Raw genomic sequence first — 20,536 nt, 5'->3', positions numbered from 1 at the left:
TTCCTGGTGTCATGTGACTCATTAGTGTTACAAGGTCTCAGGTGTGAATGGGGAGCAGGTGTGTTAAATGAGGTGTTATTGCATTGCATAATTGCATTATTTCTCACTCTCTCATACTGGTCACTGGAAGTTCAACATGGCACCTCATGGCGAAGAACTCTCTAAAGGATCTGAAAAAAATAATTGTTGCTCTACAAAAAGATGGCCTAGGCCAGTTGTTCTCAACTCCGGTCCTCAGGACCCACTAACAGGCCAGATTTGCATGATAACTGAAATACATCACAGGTGATATCATTTGTTGCTCAGTGATTGCAGTATTCTAGTCTGCATCTCCCCAAGGTAATACTTAAAATCTGGCCTGTTAGTGGGTCCTGAGGACTGGAGTTGAGAACCACTGGCATAGGCTATAAGAAGATTGCCAAGACCCTGAAATTGAGCTGTAGCACGGTGGCCAAGACCATACAGTGATTTAACAGGACAGTTTTCACTAAGAACAAGGCTCGCCATGGTCGACCAAAGAAGTTGAATGCACATGCACAGCGTTATATCCAGAGGTTGTCTTTGGAAAATAGACGTATGAGTGCTGCCAGCATTGCTGCAGTGGTTGAAGGGGAGGGGGTTCAGCCTGTCAGTGCTCAGACCATACGCTGCACACTGCATCAAATTGGTCTGCATGGCTGTCATCCCAGAAGGAAGCCTCTTCTAAAGATGATGCACAAGAAAGCCCACAAACAGTTTGCTAAATAGAAGCAGACCAGGCCATGGATTACTAGAAACATGTCCTGTGGTCTGATGAGACCAAGATAAACTAATTTGGTTCAGATGGTGTTAAGGGTGTGGGGCAGCAACCAGGTGAGGAGTACAAAGACAAGTGTGTCTTGCCTACAGTCAAAAATGGTGGTGGGAGTGTAATGGTCTGGGACTGCATGAGTGCTGCCGAAACTGGGGAGCTACAGTAACCAGGGAACCATGAATGCCAACATGTACTGTGACATACTGAAGCAGAGCATGATCCCCTCCCTTCAGAAATTGGGCCGCAGGGCAATATTCCAACATAACGACCCCAAACACAACTCCAAGACCACCACTGCCTTGCTAAAGAAGCTGAGGGTAAAGGTGGTGGACTGGCCAAGCATCTCTCCAGACCTAAACCCTACTGAGCATCTGTGGGGCATCCTCAAACAGAAGGTGAAGGAGCGCAAGGTCTCTAACATCCACCAGCTCTGTGATATTGTCATGGAGGAGTGGAAGAGGACTCCGGTGGCAACCTGTGAAGCTCTGGTGAACTCCATGCCCAAGAGGGTTAAGGCAGTGCTGGAAAATAATGGGGGCCACACAAAATATTGACACTTTGGGCTCAATTTGGACATTGTCACTTAGGGGTGTACTCACTTTTGTTGCCAGCGGTTTAGACATTAATGGCTGTGTGTTGAGTTATTTTGAGGGGACAGCAAATTTACACTGTTATATACAAGCTGTACATGCACTACTTTTCATGTGACAACACCTAAGAAATGACACTATGCTACAATGTAAAGTATATAAAAAAAGAAATATTTACAAAAATGTGAGGGTGCATTCACTTTTGTGAGATACTGTATATTATATGGTCAAAAGTTTGCAAAAACCTGACCATCACACCCATATGAGATTGCTGGAAATCAAACTCCAAAATTGTAGCTGCCCCCCCCCCCCCCCTTACTAAGAAGTTTGGTGACCCCTGGTTTAGGTAAACTTCATCTGCTTTGCTGAAAAAAAAAATAAAAAAAATAAAAAAAATCAAATAGGTTAGAGCATAGATTTTCTGCCCCCTGTCTCCACCTGCCCTGTCCAGGTGGGGATTCAATTAGAGAGAGGCAGTTACAAAGTTACTGCCATGCTTACTGCTCTACAAATCAGCCTCATGGGTGCCCCTTCTACTAAACATTTATTTGTAAAATAAGGATTTTCTATAGATAAAAAAAGTCTAAACACTAAACACTTAAAAAAGAAAAGAACAAAAAAAATAAAAAAACTTTGAAACCATAAACCATTAAAGTTTTATATTTTCTTTAAAATGTTCTATTAAAGACTTGAAATCTCCGTCTAGACCAGCTTTTCAAGCTCTCCAATGTGTGATGTCTTTTACTATATAATGACACAGAGTGACAGTGAAGGGGTAAGGTAAGGATCTGTTTCCAAGTGATTGCTCATGGAGACATGGGGGGATGGGGGAGTTTGCTTTGAATAAAAAATGAATTAAATAGTGTTTTTGCTTCGTATTTCTCAGATGTGGTGTAGTTCCACTTTAAGAGGTTAGTTCACCTTTAGCAAAAAAAAAAAAGCTGCCTATGCAAATTAGGGACGTTTTTAGATAAAAACACGAGGCTTTGAATAATGTTGAATTATGCCCTTGCTATAGGTGTAGGCTATGGGTCTCCAAACTTTCTAAGCAAAGGGCCAGTTTACTGTCCTTCAGGCCTTAGGGGGGCCATACTGTGGCCTGTGGGAGTAGAAAATGCCCTGGCATCAGTGCGCCATCATTGGTTCCAATGGGGAAATAGTGCATCAACATGAAGAATAGTGCCCCATTAATGGGGTCAGTAGGGGGAATGGTGCCCTATCATTGGTGTCATTTGATGGAATAGTGCCCCCAGGGCCAGATAAAAGCAAACAAATGGCCATTTTCGGTCCCCAGGCCGCAGTTTGGAGACCACTGGTGAAGGCCATTTTTGTACCTCCCAAAGCCTGGCTAAAAAACTCCAAGATATGCCCTTCACCCCATCTTGGCTTGTTGGTAGGATGTCGCAGACACCACAAGCCGTTACTGCTCACCCCCATTATCACAGGAGCCTGATCTTTCGTTGAAATAAACCCCCTTGCATGCACTCTCTCACTCGGGGATCCAGTAAAAGAGGAGATAATGAACCGTGCATGTGCCAGGGTTTGGGAGCTGGCTTCTGTGATGATGGGGTGAGCAGTAGGTGGACAGGAAAAGAGAGAGGGGGGGGGATGCCATCTCTGGGAGTTTTTAAGCGGGGTGGAGCACTAGGTGGACTGTATTTTGCTTGATTCATGAATTTGTTTGTGAGCATCATTTTATATACTTTTTAACAATAAATTGTTGCAAAAGTAATGCGCTAGGCTGGTGCGCTAGGATGGTGTTCCTTTCTTTATAGATATCCAGGTCTCTGTACCTGACCGAAGTAGTCCTCCTCTGGCCTAGTTTATAATGATAATGGATAGTAGGATTACAGGTCGGGTACCTCTGCTGTGAATAGGGGAACTCTGGTCACCTAACTGTAAAGTGCCCAATAATAAAAAGTTGCCCATACAATGGACATGGTAAGTGCATTTTCTTCTACAGAAAGGGTTACATTACAGCAGAGCTCCATGAAATGTCTACGATGCGATCATCTATCGGTGAAGTTCTTTAAATAAACTCTGCGGCGCTCTGCCTTAAGAATAGCATTAGAGTCTGAAAAGGTCCATTCCGCAATGAATAGGTTTTGTTACCATGGGATTCATATAACCATCGATCCAACCTGCATTGTGCTCCTTTCTATAAAGGCAAGAATGCTTCTAATAGTTCAGATACCTTACAGGAGAGGAGTCTTGGGTCTGTAAATGTGTGTGTTTGTGCTGTGTTATATATACAGACTCAACCCACCCCATCAACACTTATAGATGGATGGAGGGAAGAATGCAAGGGAGAGATGGATGGGTGGGTGGAGGAAGGGATTGATGGATGGATAGATGGAGGAGAAGAAATGATGGATGGAGGAATGCAGAGCAAGAGATGGATGGATGGATGGAGGAAGGAATCAATGGATGGAAGAGAGGGAGAGATGAATGGATGGGTGGAGGAAGGGGTGGATAGATGGAGGAGAGGGAGAGATGGATGGGTGGAGGAAGGGATGGATAGATGGAGGAGAGGAAGGGATGGATAGATAGATGGAGGAGAGGGAGGGAAGGATAGATGGAGGAGAGGAGGGATGGATAGATGCAGAGGAGGGATGGATAGATGCAGAGGAGGGATGGATAGATGCAGAGGAGGGATGGATAGATGCAAAGGAGGGATGGATAGATGGAGGAAAGGGATAGATAGATAGATAGATAGATAGATAGATAGATAGATAGATAGATAGATAGATAGATAGATAGATAGATAGATAGATAGATAGATAGATAGATAGATAGATAGATAGATAGATAGATAGAGGAGAGGGAGAGATGGATAGATGGAAAAGAGGAAGAGATGAATTAATTGACGGAGGAATGGATGGATGGATGGATGGATGAAAGCAGAGGTAAAAATGGATGAATGGGATGGAGGGAGGGATCGCTGGATAGCAGAGAGGGAGAGATGAATGGATGGATGGAAGAGAAGGAGAGATGAATGGATGGGTGTAGTAAGGGACACATTATTGAATGGATGGAGGAGAGGGAGAGATGGATGGATGAACAGACGGACGGACGAAAACATGGAGAATTAGAGGAAGAAATGGATGAGAGGGAGGGATGGAGGAGAGGGAGAGATGGATGGAGGAGAATGATAGATGAACGAATGGATGAAAGGGATGAAGGGAGGGATGAATGCAAGGGAAAGATCGATGGATGGATGGATTTAAGAGAGGGAGAGATGATGGATGACTGAATGGGGGGGGGGGGGGGGGGGTGGATAAATGGATGAGAACAATGTATTGATAAAAAGAAAGGATGGATGGACAAAAATGGATGGATGAGAAGGATGGATGGGTAGATAGACAGACAGATAGATATGAGGGACAGATGGATGGATGCGGGGGGTGAGATGAATGGATCAAATGGATAAATGAGTAGATTGATAGATATAGATCTAGCCACTAGGGTATACTACAAGCATATTTGTTGCCAGAGATAATGTGCACTGCTCACAGGAGCAGAGGGATGACTTATCAATATACTGCCGATTCTGCATTGTCCACTGTGGTGTCAGGAAATGTACTGTATGTGCCATGTTATGGACTCAACCCACACTCACTAACACACTGACGCCAACCAAATACATACCAACAAACAGGACAAGATAGATAGATTAGATAGACAGATTAGATAGATAGATTAGATAGATAGATAGATAATCACTATAGTCAACTTTGATTAGGCATTTATGATTTCCTGGGCTATGCTGGCAGCAAATCCATCTTCTATAACTCTGATGTCTATATTAACAACTTGCTTTGCCTTTGCACTATAATATTTTTGGCTTAGACTTATTCATCAAAGTCTGTGATCTCACTATTTGCAGAAGGAACTCTACAATTCAAATAATACACCTAAACTATCTACCCAAACAGTATAAATGGTAAATACGAGGTTATGCAGAGCTAAAGCTGGCGATACGTATCAAAATCCATCAATTCCCCCATTCACCGTAAGTAGCATTAATAGAGGAATGTTATCCGCCAGTTATTGAGCAGCGCTTGGATCTGATTGAAGTCTGTGATGACGAAACGCATCAAGGCTATCAGCACGGGGTCACCTAGGAAACCCGTAAGCATCCGACGTCACGCCCAGGGAACCCGGAAGTCCTGCTGGTACCAAGCCTCAGGCTATACGAGTTAACTTCAGTGGTGGCAGAACGTACGGCGGCAACGGGGGTCTAATGCTCAATACATGCTATGATTTCAAGTGGAAGACAATGTGAGTGTGTTTTTTATTTGCTTTTGATGTAATAAAGTTCCTTTTTAAACAAATTACCCTATGAGTTCCCTTATATAATTTTATGTGGCCACCAATACTGAGAGGTGTCTGGAGGAGTCCTGGCGTTTTTTCCAGAAGAGGTCCTTGATTGTGGTGTGTCCAGATAGACTGATGTTGGGAGCCAGGTGTATATGATGACAGAAGGCGCCAAACTCATATTCTAAGGGTACGTTTTCACTACCTAAGGGGCTCACGGAGGTGTGATGGAGGCGATTTCTGTCTACATTTGAGTGTTGGAAATACTGAGGACTTTTACATCACACACATTTTGGGACTATTATTATTACTATTATTTATTACATTTTTTTATCTGAAGTGGCCAAGACATGGTAACCGTTTAGGACTAATGCACATATTTGACGCCAACGTTTGATTTGGTGCCATTTTGGTTTATTTAGGGCTCATAGAGAGTAACCTCTAAGCGCTGCTAGTGTGTACGTGGGACCTTTGTTTTATTTACACACCTTGTTCATTTTGGAGGCAAACATTGTTTGATTTTTTAACCCAGCTCCTTCAACAAAAAAATTGACTTCTCTTATTGTGGTGCCAACAGGGCCACCTACAGCTCAAATTTCAGTTAATTCGGCAGGAATTGGTGGAAATGCAAGCAGTGTATGGCCAACTGATGGACCCTAAGGCAAATTGACTGGTTGATCTAGAACCAAATTCTTCATGGTGGTGAGAAGATGCCAAAAGGTGGGACGGGGCAAACGGGTGGAGATTGACCGTAAAGAAATTGAGGATCAGCATTGAAGGCGATGAGGTATAATTTAAAATAAGTAGTTTGTCCCTGAATAGGCAAAGCACAGCTTGACTTTAAGCTGTAGATAAAAACTAATTTCCTCTCTGAGATGTCGAAGCTTCAGCATCAACAACAAACACTCCTCGCAGATCTCCTTCCTCTGCCGAAGTTTGTATAATTCCCCCCGGTATGTGCCAAAGTTCTGATCACACCCCTTGCAAAATAAAAAACCTACAGCCTCAAAGGGAATCCATCACCCTGAAATGTTTAAAGATTAATCTGCTCTGACACCGCGCCGTATGCTGTGCTGGGAGGATATCAACCTCCTCGAGGTGCCTCCGTGCATACAAATAAATAAAGGTTTTTGTTTGAGCCCGTCTTGGTTTTAATGGCCTCACTTTTCTGAATGCAATTACAAATTAAGTTCCAAGCAGTATAAAAAGCACTTTAATTATATAAGTGATTAAAGTATATCCATTGCAAAGAAATACGAGAGCTGTCAGTGCTATCTTTTATTTAAATGTGTCAGTTTCCTGGCTATCATGATGACCCGTAGCTTTATACAGCAATGACTACAAGCAAGAATTCAAGTTGGGATCTTTCACTTCACATGGCTTTTATTTATTTTATTTTAAAAATTGTGTTGAAATGAACAAGAGGAGCTGGAAGACATCCAGGAGGACCGGAACAGAGTCGGGAATTATGGCGTTCAGATTTTTTTTTTTTTTTTTAATCCGCGGTGGTGCAAAAACTACAACGAAAAAACCCAGTAAGTGAACACAAAAAAGTACATGTTAACACACACAAAAAAGTTTACTTGGGGGTGTGCTTTGTACACCCCCCCCCCCCCCCCAAGAGGTAGGACCATTACCCTGATCCCCCGGGGTGCAAGGCTCCTAACAGGGACAAAGGGTTTCCAAGGGTCTGCCTAGCCAGAAGGCCTGGCAGACCCCGTTCTTCTGGGCAGCCAAAGCCACCAGACCCGAATACTAGGTTGATGGGCTCTCCCGAAGAGAGACCCCCCCCCCCCCCCAGGGACACAGGAGGAAGGAACGGGAAGGCCACACATCCTCCCCCTAGACTTCAGGGCAAGCCCGAGGACTCACACCCTCCATCCTAGTGAGAAAAAACACACACATAAGTGAAAGGTGACAAACATGGGAGAAAATAAATGAATTAATAAGTGGTCGTGCATGGTGCACTGGCCGTGCCCTTAGGCCTGGTAACAAAAATTGCCTCAAATTGCCAAAAGGCCCAGCCCCAAAAGGCGCAGTGCAGAAAAAGTGTTCGGAATCTGTGACCATGTGCCGGTTTGCACATTGGGGTACCACACAAGTGTTACTAAGAGCACCTCTGGGGCGACCACTCCCAGAGGGCACAGACACCGTGGACTTTCTGCCTTCACAGCCATTGGCCAAGCAAGGTAGCACGTTTGATTAGGGGGGTAATGGACCCTTCAAGCTTTCTCGGGGAGAACTTACTCCCAGCCCCCAATTACACTCAGGCTCTCCGGTTTCAGTTTTCTGCCAATACTAACCTTCCAGGTCCCCATCACTCCAGCAGGTTTGCATAGCCACCACCCAACCTTGGTCAGGTCAGATGACAGCACAGCGCCCTCACTGGATCACTAATAAGAACAGATGCTGCACTTGATCTTAGCCAAAATTATTATGGCGTTCAAATACTGAAGACGCCGCACACCAAACAAGTTTCACCCTGCCTTGTTCATCCAGGAAGCATGCTGTCCATATAATGTGAACACTTCGTACAGCTCACTGTAAAATAATAGTAAGAAACTGCCTATGACTAAATCCTCGAGGCGGGGCGAAACATATCAAGGGGCGTGGCTTGGGAGGAGCAAAGGCTGTTGCAGTTTCTCACTATTATTTTACATTGAGCTGTTGGTATGCGATGCCTTCATAAAATTTGGACAGAAAGCTTCCTGGATGGGCATCCTAGATTCCAGCACCCTCTTAAGTAATGGATCAGTGGAGTGGCAACGTTCAGCACTTAGAGTGGCACTCCAAGCTATAACAGGTCTGCTGTTGCAATTTGAAAGACATACTTACCTTTCTAGGTTTCGCCTGTTACTAAAACATGGGTCGACCCTTTAAGTCCACCCAAAAATCTCAAGTTCTGCCTTTCTCTGCCAAGATCCTATTCACTCTTGAGCAGCTCCTTCATCAAACTGAGAATTGTTTTGATGAAACAGGTAACACTTTATGCCCAAAAGTATGTGGAAACCCGCCAAAAATTAAGTTCACGTTCCGATTAAAAAGCGCTCTTAATGCTACTGCATACAGAAATGTTAGACAATTGTGCTCTTCCAACATTGTGTTTGTGGAAAATCTTTGCCTGTTCCAGCATAACTATATACAAAGCCAGCTCCACCTTAGATTGTAAGCTCCTTGAGGGCAGGGACTGATGTGAATGTGCAATGTATATGTAAAGCGCTGCGTAAATTGACAGCGCTATACAAGTACCTGAAATAAATAAATAAATGATTTGACCAGTTTGGTGTAGAAAAGCTTGAATGGCCTTCAATGAGCCCTGACCCCAATCCTACTGAACACCTTTGGGATGAACTTGAACACCGATTGTGAGACAGGTCTTCTAATCCAACATCAGCACCTGACCTCACAAATTTGCTTATGGCTGAGTAGGCAAGGGCAATAAAAACTTCACATTCAATCCAAAGTTGCTCAGTAGGGTTGAGGTCAGGGCTCTGTGCAGGACACTCAAGTTCCTCCATAACCTCAAACCTACTAAATGCCTTTGGGATAAGAAGACCTGATCCCAAAGGTGTTTGGTAGGGTTAGGGTGCAGGTACTGATGTTGGATGAGAAGACCTGGTCCCAAAGGTTTCCAAAAGTAAGGTTGCGATAAGGGCTCTGTGCAGCACACCCAAGTTCCTCCACAACAAACTGGTCACACTATGTCTTTTTGGTGGTGGCACACAGGAGGACAGTCATGATGGAACGGAAGGGTCCTTGACAAAACAAAATTGGAGAGCGCAATTGTGGAACTTGAGTCTGCTGAGCAGAGCCACTGACTTCAACCCTACTGAACACCTTTGTGATGTATTGAAATGCCAATTTTGAGCCAAGTCTTTTTTTTTTTTTGGTGCCAAACGTGAGGTCCAATGTGTGAACCAGGATTTCTCAACCACCTTGAGTACCTTACCTCACAAATGGGCACAAATTACCTTGGACACTCCAAAATCTCGTGGAAAGTCTTACCAGAAGAGCGGAGGATATTATAGCGGCAAAAGGAGGGGGAGCATGTCCGTGTCTGTGTGGCTTTCTACCACCAACTCAAAAACATGCCAGTAGGTTGACTGGATTCTTGCCAACTTGGCCCATGTGTATGGCAATGTTTGGGATTTTAGAGTGTGAGCTACTTTAGCAGTAGAGAGTGAAAGATTTTATGCACTCTGGCAAGAAAACGTGTTACTACTGTAAAAAGTAGAAACAAAAAGGTCATCTCAGTTGCGAGGCTTTTACATGCTCAGTAAGATGGACAGACTTCCCAGTGCCAAACAATGACTCAGCTCTTCCCCATGAAGTGTCGGAGAGTCTAAAGCTGATGGTATTGATAAAATGCTCAGTGGTGTGATTACCTCCTGCTCTCGGCATTACTTTGTTTTCTGCCAAAGGCATCAAAACATCTCTCGTATGTCCGTAATGGAGAGAAAAGCAGTACAAATATGAGGATAAGTAGAGAGAATATGGTCTGCAAATAGCCCATAGACTATGTGGGATTTCTTGAGTTAGCATTACTTTATTAAAGTGGTTCTCAAAGGTAATGTATAGATGTCTGTACATACAGTATATTTTTATTATGTTCAGGGCTAAATATATATAACATTTTTTTTAAAGTGGACCTTTCCCCTCCTCATATAAAACTGCCACTAGGAGGCACTTGCTTTGGTCTCTGAAAAGTGATCTCTGTTTGAATTAAACAAAGTAAGCGCTAATATTTCCTTTTATCAGGTGTTGAGCTACAGGTACCTAAACACTCAGATGTGAACTGAGACATTTTAAAAGTATGGGATTTAGGTTGTGGAGCATTTTTGGAGCTTTGAAACGTTCATGTGTGAATGGGGAATGAAAGTGTACCGGTCCTATGTCCTCACAGATCAATACAACAACAAGAGTAAAAGGAATTCCCAAAGACTTTTTTTAGATACATTAACAGTAAAAAAAAAGCGATATCAGAGAACACTGCCCACATAAAAGACGATGATGGGAGGATGGTTACAGATGACACAGAGAAGGCAAACTGTACTAAATGCTTTCTTCTCCTCAGTCACAGACACAGGAAAAGGAGGTGTATACCGACCACGATAGAATTGGTAATAACACGTCGCAGGATGTACTCTTGTGGCTAACAGAGGCCGGAGTCAAGGAAAGACTAGATAGGCTTAAACACAAATAAATCACAGGGACCAGATGGCTTACACCCCAGAGTCCTCAAAGAACTTGGGTTATAGCCAGACCATTATTCCTAATCTTTGTGTACAGCATAATGACAGGAACTGTATCAGCTGATTGAAGAAAAGTCAATGCAGTACCAGTTTTTAATAAAGGGCAGAGTTATATTCCTGGAAACTACAGGCCAGTCAGCCTAACATCAATGGTAGGCACATTTTTGGAGGGAATAAGGGACTATATCCAAGAATTTGCTGAAGATAACAATATCATTAGTAGTAATCAGCATGGGTCGTTCTTGTCAGACCAATCTGTTAACTTTCTACGGGGAAGTGAGCTGCCCTCTAGATAGGGGGGAACCCTGTGGGTGTGGGTGGGTCTGAAAACACCTAGGGTTTTGCAAAAGCATTCGACACAGTTCTCCATAAACGTTTAATCTTCAAGCTGAGGTCTGTTGGCATGGACAATAGGGTTTGTTTTTGGATAAAAAACTGGTTACAGGGGCACGTCCAAAGGGAAGTGATAAATAACATGTACTCAGACTGGAGTAGTAAGTGGGGTACCCCAAGGCTCTTGGGACCAATTCTGTTTAATTTATTCATAAATGATAGAGAAAATGGGATACATAGCTCAATCTCAGTTTTTGCAGATGACACAAAAATAAGCAGGACAATACCTTCCCATCAGGATATAGAAACTTTACAGAAAGACCTGAGCAAAATAATGGAACGGGCTACATAGCAAATGAGGTTTAATGTGGAGAAATGTAAAGTAATGCACTTGGGGGCTAAAAACAAATGCAAACTACTCACTAGGGGGGAGAACCCCTGGGAGAATCAAGGATTGAGAAAGATCTGGGGGTCCTAGTAGAAGATAGACTGAGCAATAACATGCAATGTCAAGCTGCAGCTGCCAAAGCTGGCAGAATATTAGCATGCATTAAAAAGGGGATAAACTCCAGGGATAAAACTATAAACCTGCCACTTTAGAAAACTCTGGTCCGGGGCACATCTGGAGTATTCCATCCAGTTCTGGTCACCAGTCTAAGAAGGGATGTGCTGGAGCTGGAGAGAGTCCAGCGAAGGGCAACAAAAATGATAAGGGGAATGGAGGACCTCAATTACGAGGAACGACTATAAGCACTAAATGTATTCTCGCTGGAGAAGAGACGCTTGAGAGGGGATATGATAGCGATTTACAAATACCTCCCTCAATGGTGACCCCAGGATAGGATAAAAACTATTCAGTCTCAGGTCCACACAATGAGATTGGAGGAGAAGCAGTTTTACCCAAAGCTGCGCAGGGAGGTTTTCATGGTCAGGGCAAAAGAATGTGGAACTCTCTTCCAGAATTGGTGGTATCAACTGGGGGTATTTATATTTATAAAATACTCTTGGATGTGCATCTTAGCAAACACAATATACAGGGATAAGGGAAATTATTATCAACACTGACACACGTACACCTACACAGGTTGAACTGGACGGACTCTTGTCTTTATTCAACCTTACCTACTATGTAACTTTATTGTAGTCCACCCAGCAGCACACATTGACCTTGTTATTCTTATGTTTCTCCAACACTATGGTCACTCGTGGGGAATGAAGGAAAATCCTTGTGTCAGAGTTGTAGCTTTTACCAGGCTATGGATTCCACATTTCACAGCATTGACTGTTCCAGCGCTGTCACAAGAAGTAGATCCTCCCTACCCAAAAGTACCAGTAACTGCCATGAGCTCCTGGCGGTGAATACGGCCCCTTTAGGCAAAAGCAGAGCTTTGCATTAGATAACGTAAAAATAACCACAGCAAGCAGTGGAGAAAGGGATTGATTCGGGAACGCTTAGATATAATTCTCATTTTCACACCATACACAGGGAGCAGATCCCAGGCTCGGATAGATATCTCCTCATTAGCTAGTAAGTGGCAGAAGGTTGGAGCACGCTGCGGGGTTCTGCCGCCAAGAGATGAAACAAGAGATGAAACAAGGGGGTCCAGATGCTCCACCATCATTCCACCCTCAATATACTGGCTAGCTACTAGCTCGGAGGATATTGGAAACCAAGTCAGCTCCCTGTATACTGCCAATACACCCTCGGGCAAGACGGAACACAGCACTGCTCCACATTACCACATTTTAAAGAGGCAATGTCACCCAAATAAGGTAATGATACTATTTCCTCATCAGTAAGCTAGTTTTTCCAATGCCGGCATATAGGTCCTCGAAATCAAGCCACGGTTTAAAGAGTTTTGATGGAGCAGGGAAGGATTAAACCAATTGGTTTTTTTTTTTTTTTAATTTCCCTTCACTTCCTGTTCTGGAAATGCAGCAGAAATTGAGAGGAAATCTCTACAAAGTGAGGAGAAATCCCAAATACCGATCCCTGGAACTGGTATCATATTTGGAAGACTCCTTCTTATCCAGGACTTCTTTCCCTGGGTTTCTTGTGGACAGGGCAGTCCAATGAAATGAACGAGCTTGCTCTACAGACAACGTGCACACGCACACATACAGGTGCATCTCAAAAAATTAGAATATCATCAAAAATTTATTTTATTTCAGAAATGTAATTCAAAAAGTTAAACTCATATTTATATAGATGCGTTACACACAGAGTGATATATTTCAAGCAGTTCTTTCTTTTACTTTTGATGATTATGGCTTACAGCTAGTGACACCCCAAAAATTCAGCATCTTAGAAAATTTGAATATTACATAAGAACAATAAAATAAAATAAAAATTGAAATGCAGAAATGTTGGCTTACTGAAAAGTATGTTCATGTACAATATAGTTTGCACATCAATACTTGGTCGGGGCTCCTTTTGCATGAATTATTGCATAAATGCAGCGTGGCATGGAGGGGATCAGCCTGTTGCACTGCTGAGATGTTATGGAAGCCCGGGTTGCTTTGACAGCGGCTTTCAGCTCGTCTGCATTGTTGGGTCTGATGTCTTAACTTTCTCTTGACAATACCCCACAGATTCTCTGGGGTTTAGGTTAGGCTAGTTTGCTGGCCGATCAAGCACAGTGATACCATGATCATGTGACCAGGTATTGGTAGTACTGGCAGTGTGGGCAGGTGCCAAGTCCTGCTGGAAAATGAAATCAGCATCTCCATAAAGGTGGTCTGCAGAGGGAAGCATGAAGTGCTCTAGAATTTCCTGCTAGAGGGCTGCGCTGACTTTGGACTTGATAAAACACAGTGGACCAACACCAGCAGATGACATGACTCCCCAAATCATCACTGACTGTAGAAACTTCACACTGGACCTTATGCAACTTGGATTCTGTGCCTCTTCACTCTTCCTCCAGACCTTGGGACCTTGATTTCCAAATAAGAAGAAAAATGTATTTTTATCTGAAAAGAGGACTTTGGACCACTGAGCAACAGTCCAGTCCCTTTTCTCTTTAGTCCAGGTAAGATGCTTCTGACGTTGTCTCTGGTTCAGGAGTGGCTTGACACAAGGAATGTGACAGTTGTAGCCTATGTCCTGGATATGTCAGTGAGTGGTGGTTCCTGAAGCACTGACATCAGCCTTAGTCCACTCCTTGTGAATTTTCCCCAAATTCTTGAATGGCCTTTGCTTCACAATCCTCTCAAGGCTGCGGTTATCCCTGTTGCTTTCACATATTTTTCTAGCACATTTTTTCATTGCACTCAACTTTCCATTAATATGCTTGGATACAGCACTCTGTGAACAGCCAGCTTCTCTAGCAATGGCCTTTTGTGACTCACCCTCCTAACTGTCTTCTAGACAACTGTCAAGTCAGCAGTCTTCCCCATAATTGTGTAACCTAATGAATCAGACTGAGAAACAATTTAAAAGGGGCAGGAAACCCTTACAGGTGTTTTGAGTTAATTAGCTGATTAGAGTGTGATAATGTGCAATATAGTCTACAATATTAAACTTTTTTTTTTTTTTTACAATATTTTAGTTTTAGGAGATACTGAATTTAAAATTTTCACTAGCTGTAAGCCATAATCAAACATAAAAGAAAGGAATGCTTGCAATATATTATACTCTGTGTGTAACACATCTATATAAAATATATGAGTTTCTCTTTTTGAATTGAATTACTGAAATAAACTAACTTTTTTGATATTCAAATTTTTTGAGATGCACCTGTATATTTGAACCAAGCCTGAATGTTACTGCGAATCTGCAACATATGTATCATTTTTTATCTTGCCCTTAGTTCCACTTTGCTTGGCTATAAAAGAACATTACAATGGAACTGAAAGAAAAACATTGTAACAATATCATTTTCCTGGAGCTTTATCGGAAATACTGATTTTTTTGTATATACAGATCTTTGAAGCCACAACCTGCCTTCCTTTAGTATCCATCTGCTGACTCTCTACCTGCTGGGAGCCCCAAGGACCCCCATTGGTTATTCATAGGCGATAAATCTCCCTGTTACCCCACTCAACTAACATCTTGTTCAGATTTGCTGCCGAGCCTTCAGGAAAGTAAATCACAAGAAGAATTGATCTTTGTGAGAGCGAGCCCAGAGCGGCTGAAACCATCAGAGGTAGCACTGATTTGACCCATGTAACCCAACGCACCGGAATTTCAGTTTAAAAGCTGTTCACCATGTACGTATTGATGTTTCTACATCGCAGCAAGGGTCAGACCAATCACGGTTCATTGGCGAGTTTCTATAGAGATCCGGAAAATAGAAAAGGAGGAAAGGGTTGTTGAAGAGTTTCCACACTGTACAACAGCCAAACGTTTTAAAGGGGAAGTCCAGTCTAATTTTTGTTTTCAACATGCATTTGGAGCAGATCAAGGTAAAGCAAATATGTCAGCCACTTTGCACTTATACATCTCCATGTATTATGCACCTTCTGTGTGCCCCTCGGATACTGGTTTCATTCTAAACAAAGAGCTAGCCTTCCCCAATTAAGGGATAAGCAAGTCCCAACCACCGGCAAGCTACTTATGCAGTAAGAGCACTGCAGTGGCCAATGCCAGAGTTTTTATTAGGTATAGTCCAGAACTCTGCATGTTGGGAGTGCCCGTAAAATTGTGCGCTTTCTGGACATGCAGAGAAACTTTCTGCCCTTTCTGACATGCAGAGAAATGCATTGCACCAAATAAACATGCAGAGAAACATGTTGTCCTTTAGCAGACCTGCAGCAGTGCCACTGATTGTGAATGGCACCACCACAGACCAGCAAACGCGTGTGAAACCACATGGTGCATTTTTGGAAAAGAACCAAGGTCGTTTTTCCACGTTTCTCGCGCATAAGGCAGCCCATTAAAATAAAGAGGCTGTCCTGCACACCGTGCATGGAAATGGGCCTGTGCTTGTTTGCACCTGTAGGTATGAATCAAGCCTTAAAAGTATATATAAAGACTAAATTTAGTTTAGGGTGGAGTGGGCAAAAATTAGAACACATGTAAGACTTTTATTGCTGACTGTTGCGCACCCCCCCCCCCCCCCCCCGAAGTGGATTAACCCTATTTGTCCTGGTGACTACTGGAATAAGAGGTCTTAGGAATATACTTCAATGGGGGGATCTGTTCTGGGGACAACCATCTAAGAAGGCAATTCCCCTCACTTTGGAAGGTTTCCTCATTCCCTATTGCGCCTCTGACACAGAAAGTGAAGGGAAATGCCCCCAAAGGTACCCAGACACCGGAATAGGGGTTCATAGGCATATCCTCCAATGGGGGCATCTGTTCTGGGGATAACCATCTAAGGCAGCAATTCCCTTCACTTTGGGAGATTTCCTCACTTCCTATTGCGCCTCTGACACAGGAAGGGAAAGGAAATTTCCCAAATGGTTCACAGACACTGGAACAGGGGTTCACAGGAACATCCTCGCATGGAGGAATATGTGGGGTTCACAGGAATATCCTCGCATGGAGGAATATGTTCTGGGGACAACAATTTAAGAAGGCAATTCCCTTCACTTTGGGAGAATTCCTTACTTCCGGTTGCGCCTCTGACACAGGATGTAAAGGAAAAATTTCCCCAGATCATACACAGACACCAGAACAGGGGTTCATAGGAATATCCTCCCATTTTGGAATCTGTTTTGGGGACAAACATCTAAGAAGGCAATTCCCTTCACTTTTTGAGATTCCCTCACTTCCTATTGCACATCTAACACAGACGGCAAACATTAAACTTCCATGGATTTTAATCCTTCCCTGCTCTACCCAAAACTACAAAAACAGAAGTTTTAGTTAGCGATGCATACACTTTAAGGGTAAATTGCTGCATTAGTAAGAGGCTTTGGGGATTGAAAATGTGTTTTTTTTGCTCAAATTTGAGTGTGAAACCATATGGAGCAATTTTTTCTTTGAAGGGAGGATGGGATTCCCCTTTAAAATTCACAGTTCAGATTTAATTTGACTTGCTAGTACAGTGTGGAGAGACTGGAAACACATTCCCAAAGCAGTAAAGAAAGTTCATATTAATTCCCATTTACATGGCCAATGATTGACAAATTCATGTCGTTATTCCACCATCAGTCACCAGCCCCTGGACATCTTCTGCACCGGCCGGATTGGTGAGTCAGCCTTATCTGAGCAAGAAGTGCAAACACAGAACAGATTGCCGCTGACATCACAACCTATTCAGAGCTACTTAGAAAGCATTTACTTAAGGTACAAGATGGCTTGAAGTGACAGGAGATGACCAGAGAACTGGTGTCTGACACAGCCCAACTATCAGGGGTGGCCATGCGTGGTATATGACAACATAGGATGCTTGCCTTTGTGAGAGACGCCTCTACCTATGCGGATACTGAGTTCTCGATCTCCGTACGCCGATCCCTCATCTTTCTCCTTTGGCGGTTTGGAGTCATAAGCAGCGATGGAGAACGGGTCATCGATCATGCCCTGCAAGACAGAGAGTGTGGCATGTCCTTTAACAGGGAAGAAAATAAAACATATACTCAAAATAATAATAAAAACACTCTGAACCTTAAAGCTGAACTCCAGGCAGATATGAAAGACACAAATTACTGCAGTGCTGCATTCATTTATATATCATTAATTGTATTTTATTACATGCAAGCAGTACAAGTACCTGGGTTTATTATCCTCCTGTAATCCCATGCACAGCAGAAGAGCTCAGACTAAAAGTTTACAAAACATCACATGGAGCCAATCAGATGTGCTGCAGTGTTCATGTCCTAACAAGTACAATGCTGATAGGAGGAGAGATCAGAGTGGAAAGAGAGATGAGCTCATCAGTCTGCTCATTATCCTTTCTCTGTTTAGTCACAGGCTGGACAAGGCACAAGACCAGTAAGGGAGAAAAGTTGTATGATCATGCTCCTGAACTTTTTTTAGTGTCATAAGCTGCAGCACAGCACTTAGGTGCGAAAAGGCACCATTGGATACTATGGGTATCCAACTGTTGAGCATTAAAGCTTCCAATCACCTTGGTGTGAACCAGGCCTAAGTGTTACTTAACTCCTTCCCACCCAGTCCCGGCATCCCTTTAACAGGGTATTTACACTGGGGGGGGGCAGAAAGGACTGGCCAACCATGTGACCAGTGCGAGTGTCTGTCACTGTGGCCACATGATAGAGAGCCAGTCTTGCAGAGTCCTCTATAAAATTAAGTAGGCCCTGTTCACATTTAAGGGTACCGCCTTAGATCCCCAGATGTACCATTTTATGCTGTCTTCATTTCTTAGCCCTAATGAAGGGTGAGTTTTGAGCCCCCAAAACACATTGACTGTTTGACATTTGTGAAAAATATTTTTTTTTTACTGGACTTATTTGAGATCTTGAGGAGCTCTTATTGTTTCAGTGTGTTTTGGGCTATTCCAGGGAGCCTCTGGGCCCCTCAGGTTACAAAGAGCTGCCTCTAAAAGTTGGACTCTTATCTGAAAATCTGATCACCTGTGGTCCAGCACTCCACCGGCACATTTACTGGCTACTTAAAGTGGAACTTTAGTCAGAAAATTAAGTCCTGCTAGATCATTTCAGGCTGGCCCCTTTTGCAGGTACAGCTATGTGATCAGTTATGACACCAGCCATTTGATGGTTTGACAGTTTGGTTGAGGACACAAGCAAATGTGACAGTTCCCAATCCCTGCAATCCAGGAATGTAACTGTTTTTTGAAATCATTAAATAGATGGGTTTAGTTCAGCTTCATTATTTACTTGCTTGGGCTCTGGGCTTCAGCAAAATGGCAGCCTTGGGCAAGAAGAAACAGGAGCAATGCTGGAGGCAATTTACAGCGTACACTAATTTTGATAGCATAATTATTAATGTGGAATGGATGTTCCTTGCTAAAGAACATTTTTTTTACCATCTTACAATGGATAAAGTAAAATTTTAAGAAGTTTAAGTACTCTCTGAGTTCTTAATTAGACTGTGTCCACCAAGACTTCTTTCCCTCCAGTAGCCACTATCCCCATGATAAAGCCCTGTTGTGGGTGAAACATGTTGGGGGCATGGCTTTGGGTGGGAGTGAGCAGAGTGCTGTCATTGCAGCAAACCTTGGCTGGAACTTTGTTGTGGAACCATTTTTTTTTTATAGTGGATTACAGTGGGCCAAGAGTGGACTTGTTATTTGGATAGTATGGCCCATTGTTTGGATGGTGGACTAAAGTGCAGCAAGAGTAGGCTTGTTTATTTGGATGGTGGATTACAGTGGAGCAAGAGTTGACCCATTATTTGGTTGGTGGATTACAGTGGAGCAAGAGTTGACCCATTATTTGGTTGGTGGATTACAGTGGAGAAAGAGTGAACTTTTATGTGGATGGTGGATTTCAATGGAGGAAGAGCTATTTGGATAGTGTGGCCTGTTATTTAGATAGTGGATTACAGTGGAGCAAAAGTAGACTCACCATTTGGATGATGCGACCTGTTATTTGGATGGTGGATTACAGTGGAGCAAAAGTAGACTCATTATTTGGATGGTGCGGGGTGTTATTTGGATAGTGCATTACAATGGAGAAAGAGCGGACTCATTTTTTGGATGGTGTGGCCTTTTATTTGGATGGTGGATTACAGTGGAGAAAAATGGGACTTTTTTTAGATGGTGGATTAGAATGAGGCAAGAGTTAGACTCATCATTTGGATGGTGTGGCCATTTTCAGTATTTGGTTGGTGGATTACAGTGGAGCAAGAGTAGACTCATTATTAGGATAATACATTACAATGGAGGAAGAGCGGACTCGTTATTTGGATGGTGTGGCCTGTTATTTGGCTGGTGGATTACAGTGGAGCAAGAGTAGACTATTTTTTGGATGGAGAGGCCCGTTATTCGGTTGGCGGATTACAGTGAAGCAAGAGTAGACTCATTATTTGGAAGGTGGATTACAATGGAGGAAGAGCGGACTCATTATTTGGATAGTGCGGGCCGTTATTTGGATGGTGGATTACAGTGGAACAAGAGTAGACCGTTATTTGGATGGAGCTGCCTGTTATTTGGATGGTGGATTACAGTGGAGCAAGAGTAGACCTGTATTTGGATAGTGAGGCCCATTATTTGGATGGTGAATTACAGTGGAGCAAGAGTGGGATTGTTTGGATGGTGTATTACAATGCAGCAAAAGTGGATTTATTTGGATGGTAGATTACAGTGGAGCATGAGTAGACTAGGTATTTGGATGGTGCAGCCCTTTATTTTGTTGGTGGATTACAGTGAAGCAGTAGATTCTGT

The 20,536-nt window shown here is 43.1% G+C and overlaps 1 protein-coding gene across 1 annotated transcript in view; it reads right to left on the bottom strand.

Moving 5' to 3' along the window:
* SLC39A11 (solute carrier family 39 member 11) overlaps positions 1 to 20,536 on the bottom strand; it is a 401,122-nt gene that overhangs the window by 201,693 nt on the left and 178,893 nt on the right. Inside the window, exon 5 of the mRNA XM_082271821.1 lies at positions 17,646 to 17,751. Within this exon, the coding sequence (XP_082127947.1) occupies positions 17,646 to 17,751 (106 nt within the window). The remainder of the gene's footprint in view (positions 1 to 17,645; positions 17,752 to 20,536) is intronic.

Source organism: Pelophylax lessonae (assembly GCF_965119305.1).
Source record: "Pelophylax lessonae genome assembly, chromosome: 11".
Classification (NCBI taxonomy): Eukaryota; Metazoa; Chordata; class Amphibia; order Anura; family Ranidae; genus Pelophylax; species Pelophylax lessonae.
This window is presented reverse-complemented; position numbering and strand designations above follow the sequence as displayed.